General features: G+C 39.4%; 1 protein-coding gene and 1 pseudogene across 1 annotated transcript in view; one reads left to right on the top strand and one right to left on the bottom strand.

Moving 5' to 3' along the window:
- Positions 1 to 23,532, bottom strand: part of RP1 (RP1 axonemal microtubule associated) — a 629,473-nt gene that overhangs the window by 428,540 nt on the left and 177,401 nt on the right. The window contains 1 exon segment of the mRNA XM_036741155.1: positions 18,708 to 18,862. Coding sequence (XP_036597050.1) covers positions 18,708 to 18,862 — 155 coding nt within the window.
- LOC118833760 lies at positions 12,897 to 13,264 on the top strand (annotated as a pseudogene).

The raw sequence follows: 23,532 nt of genomic DNA, 5'->3' as shown, positions 1-23,532 counted from the left end.
TTTCATTTTAATAAAGTTCTGCTTCCATTGTGTTATCCAATCAGGGTTGATTGTCACCCCTTAGGAACACCTACTCTTTGAATAGTGTATGAGTCCACTGCCTTGGTTGTCTTTGGTCTCAGAGAGACAGCGAAATGAGGGCCCTTTTAATTAATAACATTCTGGTCTTATTAATAAAATGATTAAATTGCCCAGAAACTATGTCTCTTGAACCTTTTTAATCATCACAGTAATCTAGAGAGTGGAGAGGCCTTCCTTTTTCTAACTCTTATACATTCTCTAGGCTGAAGGCCAGCCTTTCCTCTATGCATTTGTAACTACTCCTTGGTCATAGCCAAAGCACAAACACACATGTTTTATGCAGGTTCCCGCAAAGTCTCCCTTGTCCTCTAAATTTAGTGAAAGGGAAATCCTCATTTCTCTTTTTTTAAAAAAATTCTCTGTGACCAGCTTTGGGGACAAATTGTGACCAACTTGTCATAACAAATTGCTGTGGCAGACTTCTTGTTGGTAATCCCTTACTGAGGGCTAGGTCTGATAAAAAAAAAAGTTGCATTCAAATCATCAAGATTCATTAGTAAATACGTCATTTAGTATAAACTCATGCAATTCAAGCAAGACTCAGTGAGGTCATCATGGATATGAATCCCAGAGAATGAGCACCATCATTATGGCTTCATCATTTACTCATGGTCCTAAGACCATGCATGCTCTTAGGAGGTGAGCCTACAATCTTCACCATTTTCCTAGATTCTTCAGCTCTTGCATAGGTAGGGCCAGACTTATTCCCAGAAACAAAGTCAAAGAATCCCCAAAATGGATGAGATGTCAAAGATCACAGAGGACTATAGTATTTAGACCTAAAAATGTTCTTAGAGATAATTTAATTGGGCAACATCTGGAAAAAGGAAACCCAAGATGTAAGGTAATTTCCCAAGGACCCAGAGATGGTAAGTGACAAAATCAGGATTCTAACCAATGTCTTCTATTTCAAAATCCAATGTTCTTTTCATTAGACATCTACTCCAACTCAGAAATCATCTCTACAACATAAATGTTTTATAGTCACCTAGATTTTCTGTGAAATATCCATAGATGATCTACTCAAACTTGTAGACTCTTTCATTTGGTTTTTAAAATATTTTTGAAGTATTTCATAGATAAGTGTAGCACTTGATTTAGCCATGTTTTATCCCTCCCTCTTACATGACCATCTCACTTTCCTTTCTGGCCATACATGTCCTTGATGATGCTTTTTATACCACATCTTGAATTCAAGTCATAGTTGGGAATATGCCAATGGCCCAATTACATTTACCATACGTCTAATCAATTGTTCTTTGGATCACCTGTAACTTTGATTTTTTAAAAAAAGAAATACCAATATTCTAAATTCACAGCCAAAATGTGACTCAGCAATTAGCCCAATGCAATCAGCAGGATGGCATGTGCAAACAGAAATATCTGCTCTCTTCCTTTTGGACTTTATATGTATAAATTTATTTGACACTTAAAAAGAAATTTTGGCCCTATAACTTGCTTGAGTTTCTTTTTTTCCCTCTCCTTTGGATGAGTGAGAGGTACATTTTTTAACTGAAAGCATGCAGCCCCAAAGTAGGCCTCTGAGTTTGGGTTCTGAACATAGTGATTTATAACAAAATTATAACCATGTTTGTCCTTTTCTTCTATGTATCTTTGTATGTATCTGTGTATCTTTACATGAAAGAATTTCCAAACTCTGACTTACCAAGAAGTTTCCCCAGTCTCCCAAAATAGTCCTCTCATCAGCTACTTGATACCTAAAATAATTTTAACAGAGTTTCCTCAGCCTTTCTTACCCCAGGCTGAATAGTGTTTAAAATGTAAATATCCCAAGGAATGGTATAAGTGGCAAATGTCAGATTACAAGTTCTGTTAAGACAGAGGGAGGGCAGGGTAACAGAGTGATTGTGGCAGTGTTTGTCAAAACAGAGACATCCCTCCTGTTCATTATCATCACATTTTTTTATTGCTCTTTTAGAACTTATTCTGCCTTATGCTTATTTGTGTCTCTCTTGCTAACTTATTAGCTCCTTGAGGGCAGGACTGTGTTTTGTATGACTTGGTATCCTATACTGTGCCTTTAATATATATAATAACTTAATTTCATAATCATGCATAGAATGGAGGAGTTTAGGATTAAAAAGACAATTTTATCTACCTTACTATATTGCTCAGGGCCAGCGCAATTAAAAATGACCTCTTATTCCAATAAATCCAAAGAAAGGATCATTATGCTGTGATCCACATAGAGCAATGGGGAGGTTGAAGCACTTAACATGGAGTCTCCAAAGAAAGTGAGCTCTTTGGCCTCTCTCCAGCCCTTCTCTGTGTGTGGAAGGCCACAAGCAGAGGACTGAGTGAATCCAGCAGGAAGCTCCATGGGGAAATGAGACCAGCTGCCTTTGCCAGGAACCTTCCTCTCTTGCTCTGGCACTTCTGCCTAATGTCCCAGTGAAGAAGGGGAAGCCACATACCCATAGTAAGTCACAGAAAGATTCCAAAGATTTTCCCATAGCTAGCCCTGCCTTTCAAGTATCAAACTTTCCTATGTCATATTTCCTGGACTCTAAAATAAGGGACATTAGAATATCCTTCTCTTAATAGGAAGACATGTGAATAATCAGGAGCAGAAATGGGCCACTTTGCAAATGAAAATATATAATATAAACAGCAAGGAGCAAAACAGCAGCCAGCAGTTGGGCATCATTTCTTAGGTTGTTAAATCATATGACCATTCTATCTACCAGGCCCATATAGCTTGGTGTTTAACAGTGTAAAACTGGTCACAGGGCAGCTGGTTGCAAAATATAATTTATTTGCATTTATATTTTCTATTTCCTCCATTTTTTGTCCCTCTTTTCAGCCTTGCCTGAAGGAAGACCTTTGTCTCTAATAACTTGCTCCCTGTGAAGCTCATGTCAAAGACATTTCCTGAATCAGGAGTAATGATGCTGACACAGTAAGGCAGAAGGGACTGCCTGTCTTGAGGCTAGAAAGTTTAACTTTAAAAGTCTGCTCAGTCTCAGCTTATCTGCACCCTCCTAAGCCATAGTAAAAGCACATATCATATATCAGTGTATATAGGAACGATTTCTTTTATTTTTTTAATTGTATAATTAAATCAAGTAGCCCCGTTACAGAGAATAGGTATGAAAATGCAATGAATTTGCGAACACACACATAGTCCTAGACATCTCCAGTTGGAAAGCAATCTGAGATGAACATGGCCCAATGCAGGCCCTAAAGAAATATTGTACAAAAGGCTTGGCTTAAATTCATAAGGCTGGTTGCATGTTTCTCTAAATCAAATTTAAAATGCAAAAAAAAATCATGAGGGCAAATAGTAGTCACTAAAGAATGTGTACACCTATGAATATTATAGGTACCAGAAAAAATAATAAAAACAGGAAATAAAAAAAATCTTCAGGTATAGAATTAAAATAAAACCAGAAGGACGTGGGTGTTCAACTGAAGCAAAAATGGGCCATGTACAAATGTATGAAGCATCTGTGATGGACAAAAAGCATTCTCTTCCCGTAGTTTAGCATTGTATTTTAGCGGTACTTTTTTTGGCTCATAAAAGGAACTATCGCTTGGTGGTCTTTCTCCTTGTCCTAATTCTGTTTCTCTGTGGAATTTCTTTTTCCCCCTAAGGAGAAAAGAGAATGACAGAAATTCTCTTTCCTTTTTTCACCTTTGTGATTTCAACAGCTGAGCATTTTCTGCTGACCAGACCCCAGTGCTAATTATCCACAAAGTGCCCTGTCATGCACTGCTTGGCTAGGCCATGTGACTGATGGGGGGTGTTGCAGGCAACAATAAGCGGCTCCCTCTAGGTTCCTGGCAAAGGCAGCTGCCCTCATTTCCCCATGGGGCCTCCTGCTGGATTCACATCAGTCCTCTGCTTGTGGCCTTCCACACACACAGATAAAATTCTGGTGTCGGAGCAAAGGTAACTAGAGACAGGAGCAGAGCCCGTATTATTGGCCGGGAACCAGTTACACCTGTGTCCCATTCCCGGCTTCAACATGGACTTGCTGCTTAACTTCAGGACCTGGAGAAGTAACCTGCCTCATCTCCCTCCATAAGATAGAAGGAAATGAGTATGTATGTGCAGCTACCAGTCTCTCTCCCACTCTACTCTGCTGCCAAAGTGTCTTTTCTAAACCCCAAGTTCAACCCTGCTGTCCCCCAACACTCAGTAAATTCCAAGGGCTCCCTAATACCTTCAGGATTCAAATATAAATTCATCTGTTTGGCATTTTAAGATTTTCATAACCTGGCCTCTTCCTATCTTTCCAGTCTTTTTCCCCTCTCACATTCTATGAGCCAGCCACACAAGCCTAATTACTACTCCTCACCTGGGACATTTCATCTCCAGTCTCTGTTGCTTTTCCCTGGCCGTCCCCATTTTTGGAATGCTCTCCCTACTTCTCCCAGCCTCCTTATCTCTTCTCTGGTTTCATTCAAAACAACTCAAATTTCACTTCTGCAGAAGGCCTTTCCTGGTTCCCCAAATGCTATTCCATCCCACCTTCATGTCTTCCCTCTGAGATAACCTTGCGTTTACCTGTAAATACCCTACTAGATGGTGTAACTATAAATGTTACTTACATAATAATAACTAATAATAATGATAATAATAACAGCTGGCCTTTATATAGTGTTTTAAAGTTTACAAAGCACTTTACAAATATTATCTCATTTTATCTTCACAATCACCCTAAGAGTGTACCTAAGAGGTAGGTGCTATTATAATCCCTGTTTTAAAGATGAGGCAGCAGAGATAGACAGAGGTCTGCTCAGTCAGTCAATAAACATTTATTAAGCACCTACTATGTGCCAAGTAGTATGCCAAGAGCTGAAGGCACTGTGCTAAGCACTAAGTGACTTCCCCAGGGTCACACAGTCAACAAGTGTCTAAGGCCAGAATTAAACTCAGGTGTTCCTGACCTGAGGTCTGGTACTCTATCCATTGTGCCACCTAACTGCCTCTATGTATGTGTTCATACCTAGTTATCTCCGTTTCTTCTCTTCTTCCTGTGAATGTGAGCTCTTTGAAGGCAGAAGGAGCTTTGGCCTTTCTTTGTCTCCCCAGTGATTAGCATAGTGCCTGGCACACAGTAAGCACCTATTAAACACTTGTCGATATTATCTTTTCTATTTTTTCTGAGAATGCCTTGTGAATCAATGTCATATTCCTTTGAAAGACCTGCGTCCTGAGTTATAGTATATGATTGTAATGGAATACTACTGTGCCATAAGAAATGACAAGCCAGATAATTTCAGAAAAACCTGGAAAGACATATTTGGACTGATGCAAAGTGAACAGAGGAGAACGAGCAGAACGAGGAGAACATTGTACACAGCAACAGTAATATTGTATGTTGATCAACTGTGAACGACTTAGCTATTTTCAGAAATACAATGATTCAAGACAATCACAAAGAACTCATGATGAAAAATGCTATCCACCTTCAGAGAAGGAACTGATGGAGTCTGAATGCAGATTGGGACATACTATTTTTCACTTTCTGTATTTTTTTCTTTTGTTTTTCCTTTGGGTCTGTGTCTTCTTTTGCTACATGACTAATATGGTGATATGCTTTATATGATTGAACACGTATAACCTATATCAAGTTGTTTACTGTCTCAGGGAGGGGTTGGCAAGGGAGGGAGAGAGACAGAAAATTTGGAACTCAAAAAAATTTTAAAATAAATGTTTAAATTTGTCTTTTAAAAAGTTTAAAATATTATTTTTAAAAAAGACTTATATACTCTCTATCAGAGAGAACTTATTTGTATGCACTCATAAGAAAAAGGATCAAAACAAAAAGGACCAGACTTTTTAAAAAGAAAATCAATCTGTCTTGATCACCTCCCTATTCAATCAAAGTATCTCAGGGGACTTTGGTATATACAATTATTATAGTTAAAATGACTGGTATCATCAAAGAATATGTATGTGCAAGATACAGGGATAAAAAGACTAACAAAACTTGTTAGGAGAATAGACATTTAGAGATGAGGCATGTACAATGAAATTTCAGCTACTCAGAATCTCTAAGGAATGAATAATTCTATGTGGACCAATTTCCTATCTACATGAGTTTAATACTTTAAGCTCCAAAATATATTTGGTTTCCATTCAGGATGGAAATATTTCTATATTACATTTTGCTCTTCCTTCTTAACTAAGGTATGAAGAGTATAATTTGCCCTTTTTTGATGACTCAGTCACAGAACTGTAGAATTTGTAAAGTCAGAGGAGATCTCAGAGGCCCAGTGCTATAATAACCCCGACAAGTGGTCTTCCAGCCTCTGCTTATAGGGTCCTATGAAGGAAACCTAATACCTCTCAAGAATCAGGTACCCTTTGTGTATTCTATTCTCTAAGCTCAACACACTCAGTGCTTTCACTCAAATTACATATCATCTGAACGCAAATCCCTTCGCTATCCTGGTTACCTTCCTGGGAACACTCTTGAGTATATTAATGCCCTTCTAAAAACATGATGCTCAGAACCGAACATAGTGCTTCAAATGAGGTTGGATGAGGGCAGAGTACAGCAGGACTATAACCTCTCTATTTTTAGAATTTTTGCCTCTTATAATAAAACTCAAGATCACATCAGCATTTTTAACTGCCACATCATATTACTGACTCATATTTAGATTTTAGTCCACTAAAATTTTCTGATCTTTTCTCAGAACTGCTGTCTATCCACGCCTCTACTGTATTATGCTTGTGTAGTTGACTTTTCATACCCAAGTGCAAGATTTTGCATTTATCCTGATGGAGTTTCATATCATTACATTCAACCTAGTGCTCGTGTCTGTCAATATCGTCTTGGATGCTGGCTCCATCTACCAGGATGTTAGATATCTCTCCCAGATTTTTGTCATCTACAAATTTCACATATCATTTATGCCTTTATCAAAAGCATGAAAAAAAATGTTAAAACAGCACAGAAATAAGCACAGATCCCTGGAATATGCCATTAGAGACTTCCTGTCATGTCAACAGTGAGTGAACTACCTAAAAGTTATGAATCGATCCAGTTACATACTAGTGTAATACATATTTACCCACCTTTTTCACAAATATAGCAAGAGATATTTTACCAGAAGTTCATCAGAATAAACATAAAACCATTTAATTTAGAACTGAAAGAGACGTTTAACATCATCTGGTCCCACTTTACAGATGAGGACACTGAAACCCAGAAAGTAGAAATCAACTAATGTACAGTATAGCAATAATGTAGAGGCTCAGTGGATAGAGCTCTGGGCCTGGAGTCAGGAAAACCTGAGTTCAAATCCAGCCTCAGACATTTCCTAGCTGTTGTTAAAGAATGTCAAGGGGTCCCTTGAACTTTTCTTATAGAGTTGCCATATTTTCAGAAACATTAAACCCGGAGTATGCAGGAAGACCTGAATGTGTCACAGACGAAGTTCCCCCAACTCAGAGCTGATATAATTTTTTGGTTACAGCCCAAGCTGGATTCCCTGTGTGTCACTGGGAGTCAAGACAGCAGCCAGTCAGTCTGCAGTAGGCTAAGAAACTGTGCAGCTGGGTCCTCGTAGCTAAGGAAACCATCATATCTTCATGGTCTAGTAGTTCCCAAGGGGAAAGAATGTAGCTTTTGTCATTGCCTTGCTCCTCCTCTTTGAGAGAGGTTTTGTCCTTTTCTCATCTTTACTGCACCTTTCCCCCTCCCAGGTCACTCCCCTTTGGGAGGAGATTTCTGTTTTCTCCTCTTTCCTTTGTTGTACTGTCATAAATGTGCAAACTTGGACTGTGAACTCTATGCTCTTACTTAGAGTTTCACTTGCATGTTCATTTCTCTTGTAATAAATTAGTTGCGAAACAATGTCTCATGGACTTGTGATATTGATTTGGTTAACATTATGTGACCCTGGGCAAGTCACTTAACCTCTCAATGCCTGACAAAACAGATCCACTAGAGAAAGAAATGGCAAACGACTCCAGTATCTTTACCAAGAAATGAGATCGTGAAGGGGTCAGACGTGACTGAAACGACTGAACAACAACAGTATCCTGAAAGAATACTATGATGTTTAGGTCAATTTGCCCCAACATTTAATGTTACTCCCCTACTCCTACCATGCTGGTATACTTTGTTGGTTCTTGATAGTAATAATGAAAACTGACATTTGGGTAATCATTGCGGTTTTGCTAAAATCATTTTCACACGTATGGTCTCACTTGTTTTTCACAGCGATCCCAGAAAGTAGGAAATAAAAACGAAGAAATGGAAATCTTATCGCCATTTAAATAAGCTTTGATTGAGGACCATCAAGGTACTCCTGTAGTAGTTGAGCACTAGTGCACATTCAAGGGAATGTCAAAATAAACTGTGGAACATGAAAGTAACTAATGTTGCTGTGCTTTCAAAAAGGACAGATATGGTAAATACACAAAAGCATGGAAGACATTTAACGAACTCAGGCTAAGTGAAGTAAGGAAAGCCCAGAAAGCAATATACATGACTTGTCATTGCTGCTGTTCAGTTGTATCCAACCTTTCATGATTCTGTGGACCAAATTGTCCATGGAGTTTTCTCGGCAAAGAGGCTGGAATGGTTTGCCATTTCTTTCTCCAGTGGATCAAGGCAAAGGTGCCCAGGGTCACACAGCTACTAAGTACCTGAGAAAAGATTTGAACTTAGGTCTTCCTGACTTCCAGCCCATCACTCTGTCTACTGAATCACTTAGCTGCCTGACTACAGCAATGTAAAAGAAAAGAATAGCCACAAAAAATTAAAAATGAATCCTGCAAAATTACAAACACCAAGCTTGGCCTCAAAATAAGAGTTATAAAAAGACAACTCCCTCTGTTCCTCTGAAGAGGTAGAAAGTCTATTGGTATGAAGTATTGCAAATAATGTCAGAGTTGGGGTTTTTTTATTAATCAATTTTGCTAAAAAAAATTCTCTTTGAAAAATATATTTCATCATAAAGGATGGACTTCTTAAAAGGGTAAAGGGAGCAATTAAATTGAAAATCTAGGTGATCTAAGAACAATAGATAAAAAATCTATTTTTAAAAAATCTCTATAATTGGTATTGTTTCAAGAGTTTTTCTGTACATGTGTGACAACATATTTAAAATAGCTAGGTAGCTATTCAAATCCGTGCTACTTTTACTTACTTGAATATGAGTGTTAAGAACAGACCTGGAAGGAAAGCAGATTTAAGTAACTGAAGTTTTTATAAAAACCAATTTGGATTTTCTAGTGCAGACTAGCTAGGAATTTGAAAACCACATATCTGAATTTATGGTGCAATTAAGAGGGAGACAGACAATAGACAGATCCAGATTCCTCCTGAAATAATGATAAGCCTCAGCCTCCAAGTGGGTAAAGCACAGATACTTCCCTTTCTTGGAGTCAGGTGTGAGATGGGCTGCAGCTAAAGGGAAAGTCACACCCCTAAGTGATCAGAAGTGAGTTCTTCCCCAGTGTCCCTGGTGGCATATACCCTGTTAGTGTCTGTTTTGGTTACTCAGAGAACTTTTGGGCTAACTTCCAAACAAGATATGTTCTATATATTTGAGGTTGCTAGATAGATGATTTCCATCTATTACTCTAATTGCTGATACACACACACACACACACACACACACACACACAAGCACGCACACATGCACACACATGTATATACATATGCACACAGAAAAAAATTATTTTTATGCTTAGAAGTTAAGAAAGTCCAAAAGTTTCCTTCTAATATAATTACTCACAACTCAAAATATACTAGCACACAGGAAAAAATGCTATAAAATATGAAGAAGGTTACCAAATCACCCCAAACAGTATTATTTAATTCATCATGTTAATGAATTAAGGCATACAGTATAGTAGAAAAATCACCGAGAGTTGAATGAATGGGGTTTTGAATCCTGGCCCTGCCACTTATAATCTGTGTAACCTAGGGCCAGTCTCTTCTCTTTTGATCCTAGTTTCTTCATTTGTGAAATGAAGGTAGTCAATATAGTTGGATGGAAGAGGTACCAACAAGAACAACAGGGGAATTAGTAGAGGCTTGTGATTTCACCAAGTATGGAGGTCAAGAAAACGTTGCAGTAACCTCTATGGAGTCAATGCTTCAACTCCTCCCAAATCACTGCTCTCCTTATTCAAAGTGAAGATTTTCATCCCTCTGAGAAGAAAATGTGATAGAGTGCCAGGCCTGAAGTCAGGAAGACATCTTTCTGAGTCCAAATCTGGCCTCAGACACTTACTAGCTGTGTGACCCTGGGCAAATCGCTTAACCCCTTTGCCTCAGTTTCTTCATCTAAAAATTAATTGGAGAAGGAAATAGCAAACCACTCCAGTATCTTTGCCAAGGAAATCCTAAATGGGGTCACAAAGAGTCAGATACAACTAAAATGACTGAACAACAACAAATTTTGCTTTTACAACATTTCCAATTCCTAATGTATCCCAGGCTTTAAAGTAGTTTTCATGGTTTATTTTTTGTTTTTGACATTGGATATCCCCGTCTCACCTAGGATAGAAGTGTTACTCATAGGTCAACCCCATTGCTGATCGGGAACAAAAGCTTTGACCTGTTCCATTCCTGGACTGGGTAAGTTCAATCTTTCTCAAGCAGCCTGCTGCGCCTCCCCCTGCCCTTACTGGCTGTATTTTGGACCCTCCGGTACCTAGAGTGAATGTCAATGGTAAATGTTTCTCTTTGGAACACCAACCCTGAGGGTCTTACCCTCCCAGCTTAATTTTTTTTCTTTTTTCCCTAATTAAAGGGGCCATCCCTTGACTCACTTCTTAAAGAAGCCTGTACACTGAATGGGTGTTACCTCACTCTAAGTGAGTACCTGAAAAGGACTTAGCCTAAAAAGGGCCAGGGTCTCCCATTGCATCCTGGGTCATCTCCAGTCATCTTGATGAATATCTGGTCACTGGATCCATATGGCTCTGGATGAAAAAGTGAGGCTGGTGACCTTGCACAGCCCTCCCTCACTCAAATCCAAGTCAACTGCAAGTCATGTCATCATCTCCCTGATGTCATAGTCTTCTTCAAAAACAAAGGACAAAAACATAAAAAGGTGTATCTCCCCCTACCCTGCCCAAGCACTCCAGGAGGCTCACCACATTGGTGCTGCACTTAGTATGGACCCAAAAGGCCTTGGCCTACTGCAGCTCAGAGTTTCCTAGCCTTAGCTTTCCTAATAGTGGTGACTACAAACATTCTCCACAACACCCAGAATATCTCAGGTTTTTCACCAATTCCTGTTCTTCTTCTACTCCCTTTTCAAAGAACGGTCTTGCACAACAAAGTATTTTAAAATTGGGCGGGGGAACAGTTGATCAAAACTAGCTAAGATATCAAAAAATTTCACATTATATTCAGTGTTCCCAGCTTATACTCATAAGCTTCCATCTCTACAAGAGGGGATATCTTCAATGAAGTTCATAATGTAAAGAAGAAAGCCAAAACTTCCAAAAAAGAAATAGTTGTTTGTACACCAACCAAGTACAAATCTTCCATAGGTGGCATCAAGCGAGGGATCATCCAGTAAGAGGAAGAGCCAGAAGAGATGAAATTGGCTGACTTGTGATGCCCTGAGGGATACCGAAATGGCTATTTGTTCAACTCATGTTAACAAAAGAGAGGTATAATGTCCTTTTAGAGCCTTACAGAAAATTTTCTGAGAACCGTCAGACCTGATGCCCATTAACCACTTCTGGTGACTGGCATGGGACAAATAATGCTGACAGAAGGAATCTAGGAAGTATTGCTAATGAATGTGAAGTACTATTCAAAAAAGTGAAAATCTTAGAGGGTATAGGTGACATTTTCTTCATTATTGACAATTTAAGATAAGGACCTTAGGCCAGAGAGACATATTTGGTAAGTGGACACATGGTTAAGAACAAGATTTGGATTTCTGGACCACAGCTTACAAAACAATAATGACGGGCTCTTGGCCAGGGGGAGAACACAACTAATAAGAATTAATACTCATCTACTGTGAATCTTATAAATCTGATCAAAAGATATTTCAAATGAAAAGGAAAGGAGGGGGGAAAGCTTGCTTTTATATATATTGAACAAGATATCATAGAAAGTAATTAGAATATAGGAAGAAGAAAATCTGTAATTCACAGGAGTCAAAAATCAAGAAAGAAGCTAGTAATAAAATCCACATCCTCAGCTGTCTAGATGCAAAAGCACAAAGTATAGGTAACGAGCAAGGTGAACAAAAGACCCTAATACAAGGAGGCAAAATTGGCTTCATAAGTATCACTCAGGCTTTGCGGGATAGGATCCATCAAGAATCTAGCTCAGGAAAGGTCTACTTTATGCAAAAGGAACAGAATAGATAAAATCAAGGTGGCACAGAGCATATTGTATATTAATAAGGCATAAAATCCCATTTAAAAATCCCATTTAAAATAAGTATAAAATGCATAAAACACCTGGGAGTCAATCTTGAGACACACTCAAGACTTTCAAGTAAGGATACAATTGCAGAAATTTCTTTTTAACAAATTATTTAACTGGAAAGATATTCAATTGTAATGGTTGACCCATACCAACATAATGAAAAATGATGATAATACCCAAATTAATTTACAGATTGGGTGCTATAATGATCAAAACTATGAAAGAAGTACTTTATGGAAGAAGAAGGAAAAAAACAAAATTGCTCTGGAGGAACAAAATATCTAGAATCACAAAAGATGAAAGGGAAATAGCATCTCTAGCCCACAATTCATACTCTAGAGGAGTAATCATCAAAACTGGTTGATAGCTCTGACATCTTAGCTTTGACGTGGTAGCAGCAGGAGTTCATGAAGTCTTGCCATGCTGCCCAAGGATAATAATAAGAAGAAAGATGTTAGCAACTCAGCCAAGTACAAAGACCCTGTGAACAAGTCTGGGGGCAAAGCTAAGAAGAAGTGGTCTAAGGGAAAAGCGTGAGACAAGCTCAACAATATGGTGCTGTTAGACAAAGCGACGTATGACAAACTCTGCAGGGAGGTCCCCAACTATAAACTTATCACAGTGAAGTAGTCTCAGAGAGACTGAAGATCCGGGGTTCCCTAGCCCAGGCAGCCTTCCTGCAACTGCTTAGGAAAGGTCTGATTAAGCTAGTTTCCAAGCACAGAGCACAAGTGATATATACTAGGAACATCAAGAGTGGAGATGCTCCAGCTGCTAAAGATGCATGAAATGTTTCAACATTTTTGTGTACACGTTCAAAAATAAACCTCTTGGGCTAAGGAAAAAAAACCAGTTTTGAAAACTAGTTTAAAGAAAACAGAAAAGTAGATCAATGTAAGAGACTTAGACAAAGAAAAATCATTAACAATTTAATTCAATAAAACATTATTTAATAAACTGGAGAGCTTGGGGAGGAACTCCCTATTTGATACGAATTATGGGGAGATCTGGACAGTAGTTTGGCACAAATTAGATTTAGACCAACATCTTATATCAAATACCATGATAAACACAAAATGGATATATGAACTGAACGTTAAAGAGTCATTCATGATACATTTTTGTGTTTCTCCTTCATTTTCGAAGAGGACCATGACATCAGGAAAATAAGAACATGACTTGCAGTTGACTTTGATTTGAGTGAGGGAGGGCTGTGCAAGGCCACCAGCCTCACTTTCTCCTCCAGAGCCATCTGGGTACAGTGACCAGATATTCATCAGGATGACTGGAGATGACCCAGGTTGCAATGAGGGACCCTGGCCCTTTTAGGCTACAGCCTTTTCAGGTACTCACTTAGAGTGAGGTAAGGCCCATTCAGTGAATAAGCCTCTTTAAGAAAGTGGGTCAAGGAATGTCCCCTTTAATTTGAAAAAAAAAAAAGATTAAAAAAATCAAGCTGGGAGGGGAAGACCCTCAGGGTTTCCTGTTCCAAAGAGAAACAGTTAACCAGTTAGACATTCACTCTAAGGCAGAAGAGCCCAAAATACAACCAGTAAGTGGAGCTTGGGCAGGGACCTATTGTGGTCCAATCTATGAGCTTCAGAGTAAACTGAGGAAAGAAGGAAGGGAGAAAGGGAGGAATGGAGGAAGGGAAGAAGGGAGAGAGAGAGGGAGGGAAGAGGAAAGAAAGAGAAATCTAGCCAGTAAACCCCAAGTTAAATGGGCAGCTTCTGGCCATCAAAATTTACGTTCCTTTGGAGAGGAGAGGGAGAGGAAAATGGAGATGGAGAGAGAGAGAACAAGCTGAGTTACGCAACTAGCTGGGTCCCCTTTCAGGCAGCTCAGTCATGATACATGAAGGGCCATGGAAGGAACTGGGGATATTCAACTTGGGAAAAAAGAAAACTGGAAGAGAGGAGGAACAGATAGTTCTCTTCAAGTATCTGAAGAAGCATAACACTTGTTCTACTTGGCTCCAGAGAGTCAGAATTAAGCTTGAAGAAAAGAAAAGATTCCTAAAAATTAGAGCTATCGAAAGTGGAATAGGACACCTTGGGAGACAGTGGGTTTCCCTTCCTCAAACATAGGCTGGACATAATCACTTACTGAGAATCCTATAGATCAGATTCCCAGGCAGGTATGGATAGAATCAGATGGCCTCTGAGGTTGGAACTCAGAAGATAAGAGGATTGTAGAGTCTACAGCTGGAAGGAACCCCAGAGGCCTTCTAATCCAATTCCATTTTACAGATGATGAAACTGAGGCCCAGGGAGTTAAAAGCTCACATAGATGGTATGAGAGATGGGATTCCAGGTTCTCTGACTCCAAAGTAGTGGTCTTTCCGTCACACCATGACGGCTTCTCTTTCATTGATTCCACAAATTTATTATCTATTGGGTGCCTTCCAGTTCTAAAATGTTTGATCTCTTAAGCAAAGTAACCACAGAAATTTCAACTATAGCGATCCAGCTACAGATTTTTTTTTTCTTTTGGAAAATGCATTCTGTATTCCGGTTCAGGATTGCAGGTACACACATCTTTCCCAACCTTCAAAATGGAGATTCCCATGGCATCAGTGGTGGCTCTAGTAAGGAGAGGAAGCTTTAGCAGCAACATTTCCCTTTCAGGGAGCAGGAGCACTTGCTATGAGGGTGAAGGTGGTTCAGCCTTGAGAGGATTCTCCTGAATACCAATCATTTAACTTTTTATTTTGGCTTAAGAAAAATGAACTCTAATTCATCCCCTCACTGTCATCCGAGTATAGTCAGTCTTGCTGACAATGCCAGAGACTGATGGTCTCTCATCACCTAATTTCAAAATCAACCCATCCTCGGGTAGTAGTAATGTTCCTGGGTAGAAGTGATGTTCAATAGAGATACTAAGGTTGAGACAGCACCTGGCTCAGAGCTGATATAGAGAGTACGCAGCCTGCCTGCCCCACCCTTCCACCAGCAGTTCATGATGTATGGTTACTCATTCTCCAGTACCATCACATGGTAAGGATTGGCTTTAAAGAAACAAAAGGATTCCCGGAGACCTTCAGAAGCACTAGGTGATTCTGCGGTAAGACCTCACAACTATTTGGAACTTTTGCCTTCTACAGACAAGGGGAAAGGAAGGGAAGGGAATAAGCATTTTTACAGTACCTACTCTGTGCCAGGCACTGTGATGCCCACTTTTTACAAATATTATCTCATTTGATCACCCAGGGTAAGAATTTTCTCCTGAGTTATCTAGACCACAAACATCCTTGTGCTAAGTCATCCAGATACCCTAGAGCTCAATGTCCTTAAAAGTGAATGAGTTTATTAATTGTGAGTAACTAATTGCTTGGCCATGCCTCTATATGTCCCAGTGGTGCCATTGTGCCCTAAATGCTGCATCAGCCCATGGAGCTCTTCCTGCCAACAGGAAACAACAGCCTTTGGGCAAAATCTGGGGCCAAGAAATCTTAATAAAAGAATCTTTCATCTCTGGCCTTTTCAGTCCCTCCTCTTCAAATACATATGTAGGGCTAGTATGATACCTACTTAGAGTATGGGTATGTCAACATGGAGTTATCTATGTGTGCCTTGCTTAGTAGGTATATTAGGACTTCTGCCCATTCCACTCCAAGGAGACTTAGATTCCTTCCTATATGGAGAGCAGGAAAATGGTCCATGAGATTGGCCTTGTTTTCTTCTAAGAGATGGTACTGAACTAGAATTATATCAATCTATTGTCCCTTTAAATATTTCTAGTCTAGACGAATTATAGGGGGTTGGTATGTTTTTATTGTAAGCTGCTTTTCAGGTTGGTATCCCTTAAAGAGAAACTTATATCCAAAGGCTTGCCCCATTCCCACCAACTACTAACTACCAAAAGACCATCACAGAGAGTGAATAGTGAGTAAACCTACTTATCCAAGCAGACAGCAAAAAGAATTCAGAAAACTTATGCAAATTACAACATACCAAAAATATTCAAAATGAATGACTTCTTCCCTGGGAATGAAATATCAAAGCTCAACTAAGAGATAAATCCCATTTTTGCTCAAGGAGAAATTCCCTGAAGTATCCAGGGAGGGAAGCTGGAAATCAGGGACATGTTAAGGACACTGCTTTCCCTCACTTGTCAACTTTTAAAAATCTTTTCTCTTTCTCTAAAAGCTTCTTCCTGGACTGAGGCAAAAACAGTATGTATCCTCTTGTTAAGCAGGAAGGCAAAATGTCAAGCTCTCAAGCCACGTTTACCTCTCATGCAGGCTTGTGTTTACCCTTCATTCTCAAAGGGGACCATGACATCAGATGATGGAGATGATGACATGACTTGCAGTTGACTTTGATTTGAGTGAGGGAGGGCTGTGCAAGGTCACTAGCCTCACTTTCTCCTCCAGAGTCATCTGGGTCCAGTGGCTTGATATTCATCAGGAGGACTGGAGATGACCCAGGATGCAGTGGGAGACCCTGGCCCTTTTAAAGCTAAGGTCTTTTCAGGTTATCACTTTGAGTGAGGTAAAGCCCATTCAGTGAACAGGCCTCCTTAAGAAGTGAGTCACGGGATGGACCTTTTAATAAAAAAAATCCAATTGGGAGGGGAAGACCCTCAGGGTTGCTGGCCAAAAGAGAAACACTGTTTACATTCACTGAACTAGAAGGGCAGACACCTATTGTTGTCCAATCTATGAGCTACAGGATGAATTGGGTTTAAGCCTTGGTCTTTGAGAAAGAAATCTAGCCTGTAAACCCCAGGTTAACAAGGCACCTTTCAGCCATCAAAATGTACCTTGCTTTGGGCAGAGCACCCTCAGGTAAGGGAGGGGGAGAGGAGGTAGGGAAGGGGAGGAGGGGAGGGGAGGAGAGGACTATTCACAGGTTGTGTTTGTCATTTGTTCTCAAACAGGGCCATGACATCAGGGAGATGATGACATGACTTGTTTCGTTGACTGCCATACTTTTAATTATCATCTCATCACAGATCACTCCATTCAGCACCTATATCTCTCCTGAGCACCTGCCCTCTTGAACATTTAAAACTAGATATCCTATAGGCATTTCAAACTCAACATATCTTAATCAGAACGCATCATCTTCTCTGCAAAGCCCACACTTCTTCCACCCCTTCTTGTCAAAGGCACTACCATCCTTCCCATCACCCAAGGTCATAACCTCAGAGGCATCCTGGAGTGCTCATTTTCTATTACCCTACATATCCAACAATTGTCTATATTATAAGGCTGTTACGGAAGAATAGGGTCAGACTGTGGAGCACCTTGAATGCCAGATAGAAAAATTTAGATATTTTTCTTTAGATAGCAAGAACCACTAGAAATTCTTGAGCAAGGGAGTTCAAAGCAATTCTTTATCAAGAGTAATCTGGCAGTCATGTAAGGGATTAAAAGGAAGAAATTTGGGACAAGGAGCCCATACTGAAGAATATACAACAAATGACTACAATGATGATGATCACAACAATGATATAACAATCTATATAATAATAAAAATAATAATAATAAGGATCTGAATGAGGGTAGTGGCAGCGAGAATACAAAGGAAGAACTAGACTTGGGAAGATGCTGAAAAAAGTAAAGATACAATTTGGTGCCTACGAGGAGTAAACAGAATTGCTGTTACTGCTGCCTGGGTTTGGAATCTCATTGCTCTTTGGTCTTTTATAATGGAATTCCCTCAGTCCCTGTTGCACTGCCCCATCTAATACATTCCCCCTTGTACTAATTCCTGCTTAGGCCCTTGTTTACTGGATCTATCTTCCCGACTTTTTCCAAGTGAACTGTTCTGCCTGTCTTGGTCTCATTTCCTTCCTGCTGATTACCTCTTTTGAAAAAACACCAATAAGACAATCCTGTTTTAAAATTGGAGTCCACTGACCCTACTGATAATGGATTGGGTTTTAATTTTAAAACTTATTCCTGTGATATATCCTCACTGCTTGCTTAGTAGAGTCCAGGCTTTAAGTGACCCTATTCCTATAGCATTTGAAGTACATTGCACCGTTCCATCAAAAATATGAAGGGATATGGACTCTCTTTTTAATAATTACCAGGAGATCACTAAATTAAATTATCAGTGGCGGAATATTAAATCATGTGGGAAATGTAAGAAATATCTTTCCCCTTAAAATATCAAACAGAGTTCTGTATATTTTCGCCAGCTACGAGGTGAATGTAATTCTAAGTGAAAAACATATCTCAGAAGAGAAAGATTAAAACTAGTACTATAGGGCTAACCTTACCTTTCACAGTTGAATATGGACTCTGATTCCTTCATCGGCTCTCTGACGATGACTTTTTCACAGTACCAGTACTGCGATAGGTCAGTGGCCTCACAAAGCAACAGCGCCTTCTTCAGTTTCCCGAGAGATACGGCTTCCACTTGAAACTTATCAATCTGGGTAAGACGGGCAAAAAAAATCCCTCAGAAACAACAAAGGTCAAGCACATGACAGATGCAAGCAATAACACAGCCCGAGTAACACCAGAAGCTCATGTCACTAAGGTTAACATCAGAATGGGGCAATAACAAAAGAAAAATAAGCAAATTACATTTTCATCACATATACAAACTATATAAATATTACATATATGTACATACATATATATACATATGTGTATATACACATACATACATGCATATATATGTAAATATATACATTATATATAATTTATTTGTTTGCTCATTTATTTAATTGTCCAGGCTTTTCCTTTTCCAATTCCACTTTTCCCATTCAGTGTGAAAGAGCTGAAATAAAGAAGACCATGTGTGGCTTCTCCCTTTTTTGGACTCCTGCCTCCAGTGACAAAAATCATTTTAATGGAGACAAGCAACTTACTCGAATTTGTTAGGCTGACCACAATCTGACCTAATGAAGAGCAAGTCCACAATTCAATTTCCATGAAAACTACTACAAGTCAAAGCATGTGGGAACATTTTTTTTTAAAAAGTAACCTCATGCTTTTCTCTGTAAATAACCCTATAGTACATCCTTCAGCTTTCTATTAAAAAAGACACTTCCATCTTCAATCTTAAATAAGATCAATGACACATCAAAAATCCATGGACATTTCTGCAGAGGTCACATATAGAACTATGAGGGTCTGTAGTAAAAGTTATCCTAGTTTTTAGTGAAAGGAATTCTCTCATATGCTACTTCCTTATAATCTTTTGACAAAAATGACTACCCTAAAATTACTCATAGGAAAAGGTCCAGGAAATCCTTGTCTGGACAGTCCTCAGAGCTTACAATTGGCACTCAGTGAATATTTTAGCTATTAACAGTAAATTTTATATGTGTGCGTGTGTGTGTCTGTGCGCACTCCAGTTTTGTAGCTCCTAAAGCCTGATGAGTGAGGGATGTTATCAAGAATTCTTTTCTACCAAATGATTCCTGAGAAGCTATAATACACTGGTTATAACATTAAAGAGAGACAACAAAGCATGGTGCATGGAGGGCCAGCCTTAGAGTCAGGTATAATAATAGCTCACATTAATAAACATTAGAGCTTTAAGATTTGCAAAAAGCATTATTTAAATTATCTCATTGTATCATCAGAGCAACCCAGTGGCCTAAGCATGGTTTTAATACCCCCTATTCTCTTCCTTGTATACACAAAGCTTGGGTCAGGGACTTGGGTCACTCACTGGCTTAAAACAAAGCTGCCTTTTCATAATTTTTCTGCAGAGTAGTAAAAAGGAAATGTGAGGGTCACAAGAGCATGGAATCACTTAGAGCTGGAAAGGAAGCCATTAAATCTAACCTCCACATTTTATATATGAGGAAACAAAGACACAGAAAGGTTGAGTTATTTGCCCAGAGTTACACAGCTAACAAATGTCTAAGGCAAACTCAAATCATCTTGATCCTAAGACCAATATTTGATCCCTTAAGATGATGGTTTGCCTCATGAAACTTTTATGTCTTGAGGAGTTACCTGGATTTTAGAAACCAGTCTCCCCCGACTAAAACACCTCTGGAACTCAAACCCCTGGGACATAGTAGAGCACCACTGAAGAAAGCCTCTACCAACTCTGGAGAAGCACAGTGAACTTTGGTTCCCACATCCTCTACTTTGAACATAATGAGGCCATTCCGGTTACTTTTCGGTGACTGCCAAATGCAAAAGGTCTGTTCAATGATCTTAGTAACTATCTGCCTCAGCCCCTATCTTTACTTACACTGGCTTGCAAATACAGTTGCCTCATTACTCTTGTCCATCCAGAATTAATGAAGGTGCGCAAGGATTTGTTGAACCATAGAACTATAGACTTAAAACTTGAAAAGATATTCAATGGTACCTTGTACAAGTCCCTCATTTTGCAGCTGAAGAAACTGAGTCTGCAAAAGGTGAAACCACTTGACCAAGGTCGCACAGTAAGCATCTGAGAAGGGATGTGAACCAGTGCTCCTGGCTCCAAATACGTTGATATTTCCTCTGCCTTAGGAAACAATTTTGGAAGCTATGTGAAGGATGAACTGAAGAGAAGATTTGAAGCTATTAGGATTATCCAGTAGTGCACGTGAGAGGAAAAGAGAGTCTGAACTAGGGTAGTGACTGTGGGGAAGGGGGTGGATACAAGGGGACACCCACTTCCAGAACCATTTATTTGTTGCCTACAAGGCCTCAAATAATCCTCAGAGTGTATACAGTTCTTTGGAGAGTAGGTTATAATTGTAGCAGGATTGAGGTCTCTAGGGCCTTTACCTGGATGGCTTGCAGACAAAAGAGAGTTTGGCCATATCTGGACAAAAGGAAGTCGAATGGGTTGCTTTGGTTTGGAATTAGAGATGTATTAAAAGAGCCCTGAGAAAGAATCCTCCTGGGGTCTAGGATGTGGATTCAGAGAGCAAACTGGATGCTGTGACCCAGAGTTAAGAGGATAATAAAAGCAAACAGCTAGGCAGAAAAGAGAAAAATAGAACTTGAAGCAGTGGCCTAAAACTAGAGATGTCTGTACAGAATGAAGAAAAATACACTACGAAGAGAAGGAGTCAGTGTTGACAAGGTTGATAGCCTGTCTCCCACAATTTCACTAATGACAATGTTCATTTATGATGCCAGCAGGCTAACTATACTCCCTTCTGGCTCTCCTTCATTACCATAGCTAGGGTCCTGAAAACACAAATGGTAGCCCCAGGAGGGCATTGCTGAGTGCTTCTGGGGATGTATGGAGCCTGGGCAGTTGAAAGGTGTGCTGGAGCTCCAAAAACATAGCTGAACAACAGCAGTCAGACTTCTAAGTGTTCCTGACTTTAAAGACTGAATTCAACTGATTTTATTTTGTGTTTGCCACTTGGGGATTTAACTACTAGATAGAACCTGTTATGTTTCACTCAGCTGTTGGGGATGAATAGATCAGAAAGGATAACACTAACTGACTCACTAAATGTTTATACTTCTGTTCTCCTTGAAAAAGGTAACTATTGTCTCTACTGTTAATTTATAGACACAATTTAGAGATACAACTAGATATAGTAGGCCAAAGGTACTGGTGGACTTCCCAGATGAGCTGAATTGAATTACCCATTGCCAGAACTCAGATCTATTGATGATATCCAAGTGAACATTTTGTAGCCTAAAATCATACTGCTACTTCAGAAGCACAAAATAAATGATACTCAAAAGCAGTTGATCCAATGCAATCTAGGCCAACATCCTTCTGGTAAAAGACCAGTGAGATGCCCTGTTGTTTCCCAAAAATAATTTTCTCGATTTCCTTCTTTAAGATAGCATATGATCTTAGGACTCATAAGCCAGCATTACATAAATCAAATAAAAGCATACATAAATGTCAAAGGAGTTTTTCCTCTCTTTGATTCTAAACCCCAAAAGATCTGCCCTTGAGTCCCATGGATTCACCATTTGTTTTCTATAGCACCAGCTCTCTCCAAAGTTTTTACCAAATCTATATCCTCACTTCTCCTTACACTATGGCAGTCTCTATTCACTATATAAGGGTAAATAGGTCAATCACAGAAGGTATGAATGAACAAAATGCTGCATAAAAACACAAAGGGAAGACTCTAACTAAAAAGACATTGCTGCCAAAAGGTACACAACAGAATCTGGCAAAATAAGCTGGAGAGGAACAATCAGAGCTGGAGAATCATTCTTAGGACCCTGGTCTAAGGGTGTGTCAAACAGAAGGCAGAGGACTGGGAATGTAATATGATTGGAATAGGAAACTCCCAGGTAAGAAAACAACTTCTTCTAATACAACTTGGCCCCTCCTGGGCAAGTCAGAGTGTCAGAGTTACCTAGAACACTGAGATGTTAAATGACTTGCTCAAAGCCAGAATGCGTTAGGAGTGGGCCCTGAACCCATGTCTTGCCAGAATTTCAGATAACTATCTACCATCCTGTATTGGTAATTAAGGTGAGACTTTTTTTACTGTTTTAGAATGCTAAATTAATTAAGTGTCTCTGATTGAGTCTTACTAGATGCAAAGCTCCAAGCAGGCACCCTTTTGCTAACTGAGTGTAAAGTCCCAGGCTCACGCCCTTTAGCTGATTAGGTATGAATCCTTTCAGTCCCAGGTTTGTAACCTTTTAGGTCCCTTGGATGAGTCACATGTGTGACCCCCTTTGACCCTGAACAGAATATATAAACTCAAGAGGTTGGTATCTTCCCTTGGAGGGTCTCAGCCACTGGAAGAGTGGCATGGGACTCTGGGCAGGCACTCTAAGAGCAGCTTTCCTGGTAACTATGAATTGTGATTTGGTCTGTTTATATTGTGTATATTTGTAATTTGTTTGTATTTGCTCTGAAGTTCAGGGTGCTGGCTTTTCCTCCTGAACTAAGTAAATGACATTTGTATGTTGGATTAAAGTAAGATTGTTAATCCCTTAACGTTACTTTCCTTAGTAAAGCAGATCAAAAGAACCTGTGCTGGCAGCTCTTATTGCTGGTCTTGTTGAGTCTTACACCCCACAACAGCTGCTAGCCAAATTGTTGCTACACATCCATGCCATCATGAAAATCAATATGCATGCTTATTTTCAAAAATATGCAAAACATCAAGGCTAGTTACCTATTGATTATGCCACTACACTTAAATGTGT

This window comes from Trichosurus vulpecula, chromosome 1 (genome assembly GCF_011100635.1).
Source record: "Trichosurus vulpecula isolate mTriVul1 chromosome 1, mTriVul1.pri, whole genome shotgun sequence".
Lineage (NCBI taxonomy): Eukaryota > Metazoa > Chordata > Mammalia > Diprotodontia > Phalangeridae > Trichosurus > Trichosurus vulpecula.
The sequence above is the reverse complement of the archived record's forward strand: the minus strand, read 5'-3'. Positions and strand labels throughout refer to the sequence as shown.